General features: G+C 37.8%; 1 protein-coding gene across 3 annotated transcripts in view; it reads right to left on the bottom strand.

Moving 5' to 3' along the window:
* The window catches only part of Rift (Riboflavin transporter), a 48,539-nt gene that overhangs the window by 21,125 nt on the left and 11,805 nt on the right, over window positions 1–15,609 (bottom strand). The window contains exon 1 of one of the 3 annotated variants that reach the window (XM_067087859.1): window positions 3,482–3,961. The exons of 1 other annotated variant lie outside the window; for it this stretch is intronic. In XM_067087859.1, coding sequence (XP_066943960.1) covers window positions 3,482–3,604 — 123 coding nt within the window. In that variant the 5' untranslated portion in view covers window positions 3,605–3,961. Of the gene's footprint in view, window positions 1–795; window positions 994–3,481; window positions 3,962–15,609 lie in introns of those variants that run through there. One more of the 3 variants, XM_067087861.1, reaches the window with a different exon arrangement.

Here is a 15,609-nt window from a genome sequence, read left to right on the forward strand (position 1 = left end):
AACGGGACCTAAAGCTTATTGTGGAATCCGAACCACATTATAGCGAGAAATGAATTTCTATCACCAGAAATAAATTCCTCTTATTCTTTATTGGCAGGTCGGAGATTCGAGCTCGCGGCCAGCAAGGTGCTAGGCGAGAACGGAACCCACTCCCCCAACGAAGAACTTGTTCCTTGCCAAACTATAAACGTGAGGCATCTGAGACGACTCAGAAGCCCTGCATAGCGACAGCGCAATCAATAAAGCAAAATATAATTACTGAAAGAAGAGGTTGCTGAGCGCACCTAACTATCACTACGGCGAGAGGGAAGACTTTCGTAATGGAAACTACGTAAGAGTCAATTTCTGAAGGGTCTAAACAAGGGAAAGGAACGAAGCTAACGAAAAGTCGATAACCTTACATACATTAGGAGACGATTCCCTCACACAAGAGCGGACAAAATTTTACCATAACGAAATTCACAGATTAACTATTCATTTTCTAATTTTTTTTCACCTCTCTAAAATATCTCTTATTTAACAGCATGTGCAGGTACTGAGCTGAATATTACTCGGCACGATATTTACACAAGAATATGTGTGATTTAGGAACAAGAAAACGCCGGCATCACTGTAAAATATTTCACGTGGCATTAACCATGAATGATTTAGAGTAAGCTATTGTATGTGTGTGTGTGCGTGAAAGAGTTTCCTTTCATATTTATGCCCTTCTCTAGTTTAAAGTTCACTTCTCATCAGCCTTCTAAATCACACAGGCTTGAGAAGTTCTGTGACACAATAAACAGCACCACGAACCTTTAAAAGCAACCAAACAAAATGACCCGTTTCCAGACTTTTTAAACAGCAACTGAGAGACAGGAGGTCCTCCAGGGAACGTCCACATGTCAATTTTAACCTTCCTGCGAAGGACGCAAAGGGTCGATAGCTCGGGTCAAGCTCATAATATCTGATTACGACGAAGTCTACTTAAGCACTTGAGTCCAGAAACACACTGTCCATCATCTAGGTCTAGTTAGAGGCACTGATTTCACTGAGATGTAAGTCCTGATAAGGCTAATTATCTGATAGCAGCGGGGAGATGTGATCGGTTAATGATCGATAAGATCGGTTGTTACATATGTGAGGGGGTGTAATTGTTCGACAAAAGAGAAACAAACGGCAAGTTTATGTCAAACAAGTCGGTAGGCCTTGAACTTGCTCAACATGCTTTTAAAGAATTCAATTCCCTTGCGTGAAAACAGAAGAAGATCTACAAAGAAGCAAGAGCTTGGATTGCATAACATAAATGAAAATCCCAATAAATCATAAGAGGCAAAACAGACGATGGTATTAAATAAAATAATAAATAAAAAAAAAAAACAGGATGCATGCTGGCGTGTGACCTCAGCAAGATAGCTTATACCCAAAACTATTGAAGACACAGCCCAAGGTTTGAGATCATATGTTACATGGTCATTAACCAAAGTAAGGAAGATGAGTGTGACCCACTGAGATGGTCCATCATGGTAAATACCTCTGATTGATTGGATAAAGGAAATTAAATTAAAGGAATATGTACACACACACACACATATAACTGAATCACGAAAATATGGAACGTGATGAATATATACATAAAGATAAAATCCACGAAGGAAACGGAAACACTGGAGTGCTGCGAGGCCTTTCGACACTAGTCCTTTACTTATAAGGTTAAAATATGCAAAATGGAAGCATCCAGTCTTAACAAGATACAATCCTGTGTAATCGATGGAGTGAGTACTAAGAATATTTCTTGATCAGTTCGATAGGCGAAAGGTAGATTTGAATAATGCAAGGGTGGAAAAGTTTACTATAAATTAGAGAATACCTGTCGATGTGACTCTTGAGGTTGTATGAGAGCAATGAGGAGGTTAATTAACACGTTTTATAAGCGTCTTAAAGAGCAATTACAGTGACTTAGCATACTTGATAAAGTGTTTGGCAGTATTTCGACTGAGAAAAAGACACGACGGAGGAAATGATAGTGGAAGAGCGGGGATCATTTAGATGAGGAAGATGTGCATCAATTTAGATAAGGAAAATGGGAATAATTTGTAATTGGTACAAATGAATCAAGAAACAACTTAGTAGAACAATGTGAAGATTCTGAGGAAGTATACTGTATACAAGTAGTTCTTTTTAAAGGAGTCGAAAGTTTTCACGATTGAAGCAAAGCTTGGATATCTAGAAAGGAATTTAGTGTAAATGTTGATCTTTGCCCTTCATAGAGAGGTAAGAGAAACAAAAAACTGGTGATGGCGAGGGAAGATGCAATGACCGGCGAAAAGTTTGAAAATCTCTACGAGAGGCTCAGTTGAAATGACAATCACAACAGTGGAATGTGGCAGTAATTGAATATTGGGAAGATGGAAGTAAGCATATTAGTAAGGAAATATGAAAATAATTGATTTACACAAGTACTGAAGAGGAAATGTATTTGATGGTAGAATGGCAGAAGCCTACAACCAAGAAAGGTAGCCGTGTCATTGCAAATGGCTGGGAAAAGAAAGATATCAGTGGAAGCAAGAGTTGGAACATAAACTAGTATCAAGCCAATTTCCTTATACAGAAGTGTCATATGATTTCTGAACGCCAGTGAACGAAAAAGGAAATGTGGAAATGCACCAAAGAAAAGGTCAAATACATACCACGGCCAGAGAGATGTCTCAGAGTGTTTTGATACGGTTTGGTCACTTGCCAAGACGGAAGGATGCATATACAGTACAGTATATATATAGTATATATATATATATATATATATATATATATATATATATATATATATATATATATATATATACAGTATATATATTAGATGCTTTGGGAGGAAGGAGGATTGATTGATTGATTGATTGATTATGAAATTTAGGTCTTGAAGACCATGCGCCGGAACCCATCAGGATTATTCAGCACCGTAATGAAGGTGAAACATATAAATTAATGATATGATTGATAATGAACAGGTGAATACGCCAGCACTCTTCTATGATCATATGAAAGCTTTAATTTTTTCTTGGCAATCCTAAGAATGAAGAAAACATAACTAAGCACCCCGAGGGAATGGCGTTGAAGGCCTCCATAAACTGGATAATTCCCAAGCAGGCTTACGAGACTTTTGTGACGCTAATTAAACACACCAAGAACTAATTTGATTGGTAAGCAACAGTTGTCGTGCAAGCCAAAATATAAGTAAAATATGCTCTATACATCAACAATTAACAATTAAGGGTCTTTTTTTTTTACATAATGCCCAAACGATCTCTGATTAACTAAACTCCTCGACAGTTAAGTAACTGGTTACATTTCTTTTTGAGAATACACGCACAGTACAAATACCCTTATCAAACACTTATACTGTAATCACTTTCAGCTCGTTCTCACTCTAACTGGGAATACCCCAGGCAGCATTTAGTTTAGAGCAATGACGACAGTTCAAAATAAACATTTACGGTCCACTCACAGGTTCGTTTGACGCTGCCGGACCCATGACGTCGGCTTCATGTATAACGTCATTGTCTTCGTCTCTGGCATCATCCACAGCGGAGAGGCTCGTGAGAGCACCGTATCTTCCTGGTCTAGTCATGCGACTCGAAAGTAATTTCAGAAATGTGGTGATATATTCAAATGCAGTGCTCAACTACTGCACAATGGTCTTGAACTCTGCGTGGCTTTTACGCATGTGCAGAACGATTTCAGTTACATCACGTAAAATATGATCTTTTCACACCACTTAACAGCCAATAGGCTTCTTGAATCGCTTATCTTGAGGGAACTATAGTCTCACGTAGTATATAAACACAACCTTGATTTCATTCTCAATGAAAAGTCTCTAGAAAAACCTTAATGAATGAAAACTTTGTTTACATTGCACCTTGTGCTCCACGTTAGACGGACACTGTTTACGGTGGTCATGCTGCCGTAGTCAGCTGTTTGTGAAATTATCGTACATCTGCCAACCTCTTATGCTGGCGCTACCAATAGCTGCCAGAAATTCTAATTTTGGACCCAAGACGTGAAGGCCAGACTTATTGTTCCGAAGGTAAATGAACGCTTACAATGCAATATCAGTCTGTAAAGCTGATAAGTTTCGGATTGTTGTTGTCGATTTTGTTCATGATTATTTTTTATTAATTCTAGCTCTCAACTTTCTGCTTAATACCGGTTTGGCTTTCTTGTAGGCCGTGATATTGCCCGGCTTCAGTGGCTTAACATCTGAGGTTTCACGTCAAGTATGTCAGCCGTTTATCCTTTAAGAACAAAGATAACACAGGAATTAAATAAATGTAAATAGAAGTAACAGACAACATGAATGGCAATACAGACTATCGATACCTGACGCTAGCGGTGCTGTTTTAATTCTGGACCACAGTTGCATTGCGCTTAACATGGCCTGAAGGTCAAACTCCTTAGATAAATAACGATTATCAGTAAGGAATGGTAAGATCTGAGATTGCCTCCTCTTAATGCATTAGAAATGCCTGCACTAAAGATTACAACGCTGGCCTGTGCGCAGGTTCCCGAAAGCTCCTAGCTTGTTCTCTTCTAATTCAGACATTTGTAAAATATCTCAAGAATTGTTTATTTTTCCATTCACGACCAATTTATGAAGCGTTTATACAAAAAGAATTATAACGCATCTGAAAGTCTGGAGAAGTCTAGTCATCACCAGCGCCACAGAATGAGCTTAGAATAATTTAAATTTTGCCTCAGGAGAGGCTAGCTTATAGGACTAGAGCTCCCGTGTTGACATACAGTCAGTCGTACAGATGTCTAAAATAGAACAATTATCAAAACGTGCTGCCAATGTCTCTAACATGTAATCAACAATCAGTGATTTTCAGTTTGTGTGTGTGTGTGTGTGTGTGTGTGTGTGTGTGTGTGTGTGTGTGAGAGAGAGAGAGAGAATGTCTGAAAAACTATGCTTCCAACTGGCTCGCGTTTGGTGAGAAAAAATTGCTTCTCTTTGGCATACATCGTTTATTACATAAACCATTGTCGTCAACGTTTCGTTTTTTTCAGGAACTGTATATCAGAACTAGTGATATAATAGTCTAATATACATGACCTAACCTACAGACTCGTTACAAACCAAACTAAAAAAAAAAAGTATGTACTCGTCTATTTCCGAAAGGCAGACTGACAAATTTTCATCACTAGCAAACAATGAATGCTCACAAATATATCTAGTCGAGGGTTGAGGATCTGACCTTTGCTTAGCAACAATAAGCTGAATTATTTCTTGCACCTTGAATCAAAATTGCCTCAGGCTCATACAGCATTATACCGTGACCACCGAAAGATAGATCCGTTGTAGGTGGCCTTGATTATATGCTCTAGCGGCTGTACAGAAAACTCGATTGCGCCGAAGAAACTTCGGCGCATAATTTTACTAGTTTTTATTTGCATTCGAAGTTATTCACCCCTTTCGTTTATTGTTGCTTAAAAATACAGCTCACATAATCGCAACAAATGGAAGGGTTCAACAAAACGCTCATCTCTCTCTCTCTCTCTCATGTACTCGGTGACTTGCACAAGTGTCTTCCTTGAATCCATATAGAGAAAACCCTTTTGTGAGGCCTGCCAAGTGCGCTTGACTCACTATTATCATGTGCATAACCACCATGCAATTATTAGTTTACAAAAGAAACCAAACAGGGGTGTTTCTGTGCTAGATAAAAAAAAAAACGAAGAAATAATGTATGATAAGGATATTATCACTAAATATGATAAGGATTGCCTATTATCAATAAATGCAGTTTTGATAAAAGGGCATCAGGTGCCATCAAGAACCCCTGACAGCGGTTAACCGAGAAGCAATTTCAGCATTCTGTCAGCCTGAACCTGCAATGCGCTTGACACAACAGGAAGACCAACAAAATGCTGCTATTGAGGGGATTTGTGGAGCCTTGCAATCAGAGGAGTCAACGATTTTCTTTTTTTACTTCTTCTATCAAAATGAAGGCCTGGTTTTATGAGATTTTCGTTTGATGAACTCTTTTGCGATAAATATTTTGGTTTCTTTGGTAAAGCAATGGCATGGTAGTTACGTATATGATAATAATGAGTAAGCCTACGTTTCTCAAGTGCACTTGGCAGGCCTCATAAATTGTTTTGTACAATGATTCAAGAAAAGGGTGTAAATCGCCGCGTACATGAGAGAGAGAGAGAGAGAGAGAGAGAGAGAGAGAGAGAGAGAGAGAGAGAGAGAGAGCATTAGCATCTCGAGATTAATGTAATTTTGGCAACGTCATGAACTGACAATGCCATAAGGAGTCTTGCGTCAGCGTCACAGAGCAAATACTTTAACCATGCTTTTCTCGAACTATTATAAGCTTACCCATCTGAGTAACAACAGCTATATAAGTTAGCTACGTCGAGTTTTCCCAGATTAGGCGCAGTTTTCCTAAATGTCGTTCATCAGTTTACATGCAATCAGTTATTGCAGACTTACGAAATCTATTATCCTCGTACTTCACGCCGTACATTTTCTACATTTTCTACATTTACTGAATTTGCTGCTGCCAAGAGAGCAACCATCCTGAAGAAGTTTCAAATGTCCGTCGCTTTTTTATTGACACTTAAATCTTGTTCCTCTTTTAAAATTCTACATTTTCAGTGGATCTGCTGTCTGTTATTTCGCATTTAAATTATTGTTGGCTGTTTTGCCTGGGTTCCCGGCTGAAATTCATTCTTCCATTCTATCATATCAAAAAGCATATCGACGAATTTCTTTTTTTCAGTCAACAAAAGGCAAGTACTTTTTAGATGTCTGGTTGGTTATAATTATACAATATACTGAAGAGTTTCAAACCGGAATTGGAACATGAAATTTAGGCCAAAGGCCAAGTGCTTGGACTTATGAAGTCATTATGCGTTGAAAATAATGCTTAAACAATTGTCAGGAGAGGGTGGAAAGTCAGATAAAAGAAAGAGAATATGAACGGAGGTTTGGTAAAAGCAAAGAAAGGGCTTGAAGCCACAGTAAGTAATGCCTACAGTGCACAGGTTCAGATGCACCGACGGCACTATCCTTCTACGGAACAAAGAGTGTCTGAAATGTACCCCAGTGCTATGACATCGTGTACAGCTCACAAAAACTGAAAATAAATTCTGCGTAGCACGTCAAGGAGACAAGGCAGCATCTCCGGTATACCCTCAAATTTCCAATGGAAAGACAGGCTAGGTGGTTACAATTGTATATATGTCACAGACATGTTGAATACAAGTTAACGACCTTATGCAGCCAACGAATCTATGTATACAATGCTGGATAACAGCGCGATGCACTTGTTAGCAGTATACCGATAAGTCGTTGACTTGTATTCATCCAGTTTGTGAAGTGTGTGGACGTACCCTTGGTAAGGTGTCGCTTAGCACTCGCTAGGCCCAAGTTCGAGTCTCCGGCCGGCTAATGAAGAATTAAAGGAATTTATTTCTGGTGATAGAAATTCATTTCTCGCTATAATGTGGTTCGGATTCCACAAAAAGCTGTAGGTCCCGTTGCTAGGTAACCAATTGGTTCTTAGCCACGTAAAATAAGTCTAATCCTTCGGGCCAGCCCTAGTAGAGCTGTTAATCAGCTCAGTGGTCTTGTAAAACTAAGGTACACTTACTTTTTTACCCTTGGTAAGGTAGACAGCCAAAAACACTGTGGATCAAAAGACTAGATGAACATCATGGATGTAGGACAGCAATGGTAGCATACCAGTCTCAAAATCACCAGTCATGCCGGGTTAATTACGACAACGCAGTGGACTGGGAAATGAAAGCTCACTCAAGAACGTGGCAATTATATACCAGACACACACACAATAATATATTTATATACGTAATTAACCCGGCATGATTCGTGGTTTTGAGACTGGTATGCTACCATTGCTGTCCTATATCCATGATGTTCATCTAGTCTTTTGATCCAAAGTGTTTTTGGCTGTCTACCATACCAAGGGTACGTCCACACACTTCACAAAACAGGTTGTGCTAACAAGTGCATCGTGCTGTTATGCAGCATTACTGTATATACATAGATTCGTTCGCTGCTTAAGGTCGTTAACTTGTATATATATATATATATATATATATATATATATATATATATATATATATATATATATATATATATATATATATACCAGATTACATTCACAGTCGTCAGTTTTGGCGATTCCAGCTAACGAAGCTTGTGTCCTTAGTGGGGGTACTGCTAGAACAGAAAGTCTGCATGATGCAGCAACATTTAAAGTGCTTGAATGTGCAAGAAAATATGCAGCATTTAAAACAGACGTTGAACTGTTCAGCAGATTCTGTACTGAGAACACTGCAGCTCTTGACGCTAACTAAATACAGTCTCACGCTAGATACTTAGATAAGCTCTGCTAGTTATATGGGAATGGTTGATGCTGATAGTTCAATTGGAAAATCTGTTTCCTATTTTGTCGAATGAGAATCGGGAAATGTTGCCAATTACTTTAATAAGGATTTGTTAAAATATAGCGATTACTAATTCCTCCTTTTAAACTACACTAATGTAAACGTTTGATTATTGTCGTTATTGATCTGGATGACAGTTATAGTGAGTTATTGTCACTATTTCTCCCGTCATTATCAGTATCACTATCTAACTTATTCTGTTCTCAAAACGATTGTTTTCATGTTGGTAAGTCCACCGTTTGGTTTCTTTACTGTTAGAAAAATACAACGAAAAGCTTAGAAGTTTGTTCATTCAGTATTCGTGACGAGTGATAAACAAGACCGTTGCATCATGGTGATGATAAATTCCAGTAACGATTAGAATTAATAAAAAAATTAATAATAAAAATTGGTGAGATGAATGCGTTCAGACTAACTGCTGCTAAGTTAGTCATGTCACAGCCTTCATCATCATAACCATCGTCATTGAATATCAGTTTATGCCTTTATAATGAAGTATTCACTAATATAAAACAAAGGTGAGGACATTGTAGAAGTCTTGAATTAATCCTGATAACTATACTGTACACTTATATCAATAATAGTCTACACTACTTTAGACAGCCAAGGACTATGAAAATTCTGCAGTCCAGAATGAAGGCCTTTTCCAGGCCTCTACAATCCGACAAAAGAGACCACCATGCCAGTGGAAATAAGTGATCCTCATCTCTTGAAAATTTATAGGGATATATTATGTAAGTTTCATGCGAAAATGAGATCTCAATAGATGAGACTTTTTATAATATCAAAAGAATATCAAATTAAGGAGCTTCCCTTGGAAATTATCATTAAAAGGCTTTTATTTATTGTACAATATTAACTGTATAACCTTTTCTCCATTGTTAAAGTTTCTTATCACCAGGGTATATATATATGATTATGAACTCAGAGAAATTGAAATGTTGTTCTGAGTGATGACAATGAGTAAGAAAATGTTTGGCGTTGTCGTAATTCTCAAGTTCTTAACTAAACATAGGTTTGATTTCAATCACTCAGTATCGAATGATAATAATAATAATAATATAATAATAATAATAAACTATCAGGCAGATGGAAATTTCCAAAGCAAAACGCACTAGAACTCAGCTCGAAATCTGTTTGGTAAAACAGGTTAACTCAAATCGAAGTCTGTTTGGTAAACAATTCAACTCAAATCGGGGCCTCTTTGGTAAGCAATTCTCAGTCATTCACTTCAGATATTTTGCTGGAGTAATTTTTTCCATGTTTTCTGTGGAACTAGGGTGGGGCACTGTACTTTGGAACTTTCGTTTGTTCGATAAGGTTATTTTTTTTGACAATGTCGAAATTATCATGGGTAATAAACGTCAGAAAAATGGAAAGACTAAGATTGATATTTGTGATAACAAGTTGTAGACTAAGAGAAATTCTTTCTGCTCGTAACCTTAATTTTGTTTATATACTCAAAGAAAAAAGGTTGTTGCTTCACTGCTTTTCGTTTTTGAAGATACACATCTTTTGTATATAAAAAAAAACAGCTAAAATAGAGCTTCCCTTCTGATGTATGTTAGGCGCAAAGACAATGGAGAAAACATACAAATTAGCGCCCTGTGCACATTTGAGGATTCTCCGTATTATCAGATTGTCTTCGTTAACGCCCCCTGTGTGTGTGTGTGTGTGTGTGTGTATGTGTGTGTGAGTGTGTATGAGTGAAAGGGGGTTTTACGAACCCCACGGTGTGCTAGGCCTATGAGAAATAATGTCACTTAAGCATAACTTCTTTTTTCATTCTAAATACTGTAGCATTGGCAAGCTGGTGGCCGGTAAAAAGTCACAGGAAAAAGTCACAATTTTGGCTAGGAAAAAAAGTAACAGGAATAAAGTCACATTAATTTATGTTGGCTGGTAATAAAGTCACTGGTCAAAATTCACAATATTTCTTCGGGGTCATTATCTTTTTGATATTTACAGTCTTTTGTTTATGTTTATACGGAAATATCAACGGGCTTGTACTAAACACGCCTCAAAGGTGTATACATACCGGGTTAAAACCCTTGGGGGTCACTATCTAGGAAAGATTGCTGTGGCTTTTTTTCCTGTTACTTTTTTTCCTGTTACTTTTTTCCTGTGATTTTTTTCTGCGACTTTTTTCCTGTGACTTTTTTTACCTGGATTCGGCAAGCTTCGTGACTTGAGAACTGGAACCTTTTACCTGTCTCACAAAAAAAAACAAAATACTTCCAGCCCCTAACCTGACCCCCTATAACCACATTAAAGCAATTATTCATCTTTAAGTTAGTCAACTAAGAAAGTCTTTCCAACTCATGTTACACAATGCCAGACTTAATCTTAGTCCAACTCTGGGTGAGGTAACCTTCAGCTTGCAGCAGACGTGCCTGGCAGGCAGCAGTATGACAGAAATGCCTAACGGACTAAAACAAAATACTTCAAACAAGATACGTTCGGATTATTCTCATATTTTTATATCTTTCTTTATTTATTTGCTTACTTATCTGTTTTTCTAATAACTGATCTCCTCTTTCTGTGTTTCCCTTTACCTTCTGTTACTTCTTTCGATTGAACACCATGATATTCTTTGGAGGCTTGAATTTCAAGTCAATGGCCCCTGTGTGCTTGTTCCATATACTGTAAATGGGGTTCATCCTCTGAGTAATAATAATGATAATAATATTACAGCCAGCGTCTTGCTCTCTTTGAAAAGACATTTATTGCCATCTGTCGGGAACTATTAGAGAACCCGGGGGGTCGTTTTTGGCATCACTTGAATTTTTTTTTAATCAAATGATACATTCAACTTTTTTAGTTCATAATTCCAAAGTGAAATAATCGTAAGTTTATTTTAGGGTTTCATTCTCAAAGAAAGGAATTCCGCTGTATTTTTATTCTCTCTCTCTCGCTTCCTAAGACCCTCTATAACCGACTGACCATAAAATTCTCAATTCACTGCAAAGGCAAAGAAAGGTACGATACTTTTAAGGGAACGGACCCAATTAATGCATCTCCTTCCGGGATCGAACCGGGAACCTCTCTTGAGAGAGGTTACAGTAAGTGTAGGGTAGCTTAGAGAGAGCGGAAATACCAGTGATAAAGAAACTTACAGATTAATACTTGCTATATCCATTATAGTTCAGAGCTAGGCCTAAGGTCCCACAGGAGGGGGAACACGTGCCGTTGAAAATGATGCAACGCTGGATGGGTGCCATGTAGGCTCCCCGAAGCTTTTTGCCAAGTAGGTTGTCTCGTGAAGAGTGTGGCAGCCTTTCCTTAGCGTCTCTATTCTGGCCGGTTGCTGTTCCAAGACCTTGAGCTTAATCATGCGCGGTAAGCATTCACTAATAAATACTGTTCAACGTGAATAGCGTCTAGGAATACACTGCATTTGCCTCCGGGAGATTGTTAGCCTATTGTTTTCAGTCAATAATTGTTAATACCTGCTTGTAAATTATGTCTACTTCCATAGAAGCTTCTGCTGCTGTTTTTACCCCTTATCAAGGTCGTTACTAATATGCATCTTGCAGATGTTGTTCGGTGTAAAAGTCTTCATTTGAATCCCGCTGCCTTTGTAGCCAACAGTTTGAATTTTTAACACTGGTTTGACTTGCAGAAATTTATTCATGTGGCAAAGCGCACGTAAACAAGTATTATACAAAGTCTGCTCATGTTTTTCAATTAGGACGTGAAAGAAAAAACAGAGCAATATTTACAAACTGATTCATTATAATTCTTGGTTTGGACTGGGATTAACACAGTGGAAGATTGGTGTGCATCAATGTGCTGTAAATATCAGTATATGTCCGCTTATATTAAGTGGATACACAAACATACATGAATAAATATATACGCTTTTTTATCTGAACTCATTGAAGATGCTACACCACTTGCTTTTAGCAAGCTAAGACACTTCAGCTGTACACCATGCAGGGTGGCTTTGTTTCATCTTCAACAGTGTTGCAGGATATGTTCCGGATTCTCTTGAGAATGCCCTCAATACACTCAGTCTTTTCTTTAACTGTGACATCTGAACTACTTCAAGAACATTCTTTCCTTCCTATGATCTTCAGACCTTTGTTTCTTTTCTGTTACTTCAGCCTCCACTAAAAAGTTAAGTATACCTTAGTTTAACCAGACCACTGAGCTGATTAACAGCTCTCCTAGGGCTGGCCGGAAGGATTAGACTTATTTAACATGGCTAAGAACCAATTGGTTACTTAGCAACGGAACCTACAGCTTATTGTGGAATCCGAACCACATTATAGCGAGAAATGAATTTCTGTCACCAGAAATAAATTCCTCTAACTCTTCATTAGCCGGCCGGAGAGTCGAACTCGGCCTAACGAGTGCTAAGCCACAACTCTACCCAACGAAGAGCTATTCAGCCTCCACTGCCACCCTACCAATTCCCATCACATGACACCAACTACGAACTGAAGAGTTTCTAGTGGTTGGCATACAAACTTTTTCTCCTTGATGTACAGGGTGTTATGGTGCCGGGGGATGGGGGTGGGGTGGGGAATAATACTTTGGTAGTTGCAATCCCTACCACATAGTAACAAATGCCTTTGAGGATTTGCCATTGGCATATTACCTATATGTATATATATTTATATATTTATATACTTATGTGTATATATATATATATATATATATATATATATATATATATTCATGTAAGTAGGTACATATATAATGAGTACGTACGTACGTATGTATGTATGTACACTAATTAAAATCAATCATCAGTCATATATTTTGCAGCAGTTATTTTGTTGAGTTCCATTTGTCTTTATATCTTCCTTTTATCTTCAGGGAAATTTCTCAGAAATATGTGTGTATGTATGTATATGTATATGCATGTGTGTATATATAAATATATATGTATATATACATATACAGTATATATATGTATATATATGTATACCTATCTATATTTCTGAGAAATTTCCCTATAGATAAAAGAAAGATATAGACAAGAGTCAAGAAAATAGCTCCTGTAAAATATATGACTGATGCTTGATTTTAATTAGTATAAATACATACACACACATATATATATACAGTATATATGCACACACACACACACACATATATATATATATATATATATATAAATATACAGTATATATATATATACACACACAAGTTTTTTTAAATATACATTGTTAAGTGTGCCTGACTTCTAATATTTCTATTATTTCCCTCTCAGTGTTATGAAGTTTCCCGTAGTCTCCTGGGCTGACCAGAGCTCTTATGAAACTGACTCTTACAAGTCATGTTAAAGTCAAAACAATTGCTTCTCTCACACCGTGGTAACTATTTTCGATGACTGCTCATCATCTTCAGGACTTTTTCCTTGCAAAACCTTATGACTCATATAACTCGTATGACTCATGTGTGTCAGAGAGAGCTGGACATTTCTGAGGACATTAGGGCTCCAGAACAAAGGGTTCTATCATCGGGAAAAGGGCATGGGCCTAGGAACTTCATCTCTGGAGGTTTGTTGGGACTAAGAATTCTCTACCCCTTTAGTTCCCGCCTTTTCTACAGGGGAAAAGATATCAGGTCTTACTTAAATACTGATTCATACGTAAATACTTAAGTACTGATTCATTCATAATACTTAAACAATGATTCATTCATAAATACTTACTATTTCATTAAATTTTCAGGATACATGAACCTATTGCTCGCATAGATTCATATTGCTCAGCCTAAAAAATATTACTTCAGTAATACTGCAAAACGTGAGAGGCGTAGTCAGGCATATTCCTCAAAGTCTGGTTCTGATCATGAAGGAAAGCGACCACTCTTTGATAGCTGCAATTCTTACCCTGGATACCTGAATATCGAAAGTGCTATTAGTCTGCAATTTTACACACTTCCTCCCTCTCTCTTGCACTGTCTTTTCGTTTTTATGTATATTCTTTATGAATGTAGGGTAAGAATGCATTTTACTTTTATTAAACAAATGCTTAAAATGTGACTGAACGCGCGGGAATACAATTGAATAAGCATGCACACGCGCGCGCTTACACACACACACACACACATGCAATCACACACCCATGCATATCAAAGCAGCAAAATGCTACCAGCTACGAGAACAAGTGAGTTTCAAAAACGTGCGTGCGTGGTGTGTGTGTGTGTGTGCGGGTGTAAAGAGCGCGTGTATCTATTTGTGTGTAGTGAGCACGTACATGGTCTAGACGCCAAAGCAGATATTCACCGCTCGTCATCCTCATATGAGATCAACTACGTAATGACAACTTTACGAGCTTCCATAATCTAAGAATCAGACAACAAGAGAAGGCATTCTTTCCATCCACGAAACTACTCGTGAACTACAGTAGTACAGTGTAGCCAGCGACGCATTAGCCATTTCTCATGCTCACGTGCCGACACACGTGTCATGGCCGTCCACGGACCTACCAAATTCAATTTTGGCGGGGATAGAAGCGGGAGCCGGGCCAACTTATACTGTCGCCCCGTAAATTTAGCCCATGACTGAAGTCTGGTTATCTCCAGTAGGAGATGATGAAATGTACAAATAGATTCTTCTGTTAGAGTTAAGTACTGGAACCAACATAATCATGCAACATGATATGAAAGTATAGTGGTGTCACTTAATATTACCCATGAGCATGGATTCATGCAGTAACATTTAACTCACATTCACACACACATACGCTTACACGCGCTATTTCACCTCATTATTCCTTCTCTAGCGTCAGTTCTCTGACACATTTATATATCTACGAATGTGTGTACGTATATAAACAATTAACTATGATATAATATGCTTTCCAGATTCGCTAAAAGAGTTTTGAATTGTAAGTGAAAAACATCAACAATTCTCAATGAAGAAATGAAGAACCTCCATTTCGTTCAGAAAGCTGTATTTATTCTGCATATCCAGTTTATAGAGATTTTAAATAACATTCTCAGGAATTCAAAGGCTTCAAGGAGCAAAAAGTAAAAATTCACCAATTTAGCAAATGGGTGATTTTTTTTACACAATTTACGCGGGTTGTCTTGACCTACTTAATCCAGGTCCTAAGGGGATAATTAGAGGGTAAATGGTTCTTTGATTCAACAGTCATGGTGCTCTCTCTCTCTCTCTCTCTCTCTCTCTCTCTCTCTCTC

Source organism: Macrobrachium rosenbergii, chromosome 44, assembly GCF_040412425.1.
Source record: "Macrobrachium rosenbergii isolate ZJJX-2024 chromosome 44, ASM4041242v1, whole genome shotgun sequence".
In the NCBI taxonomy this organism is placed as follows: Eukaryota; Metazoa; Arthropoda; class Malacostraca; order Decapoda; family Palaemonidae; genus Macrobrachium; species Macrobrachium rosenbergii.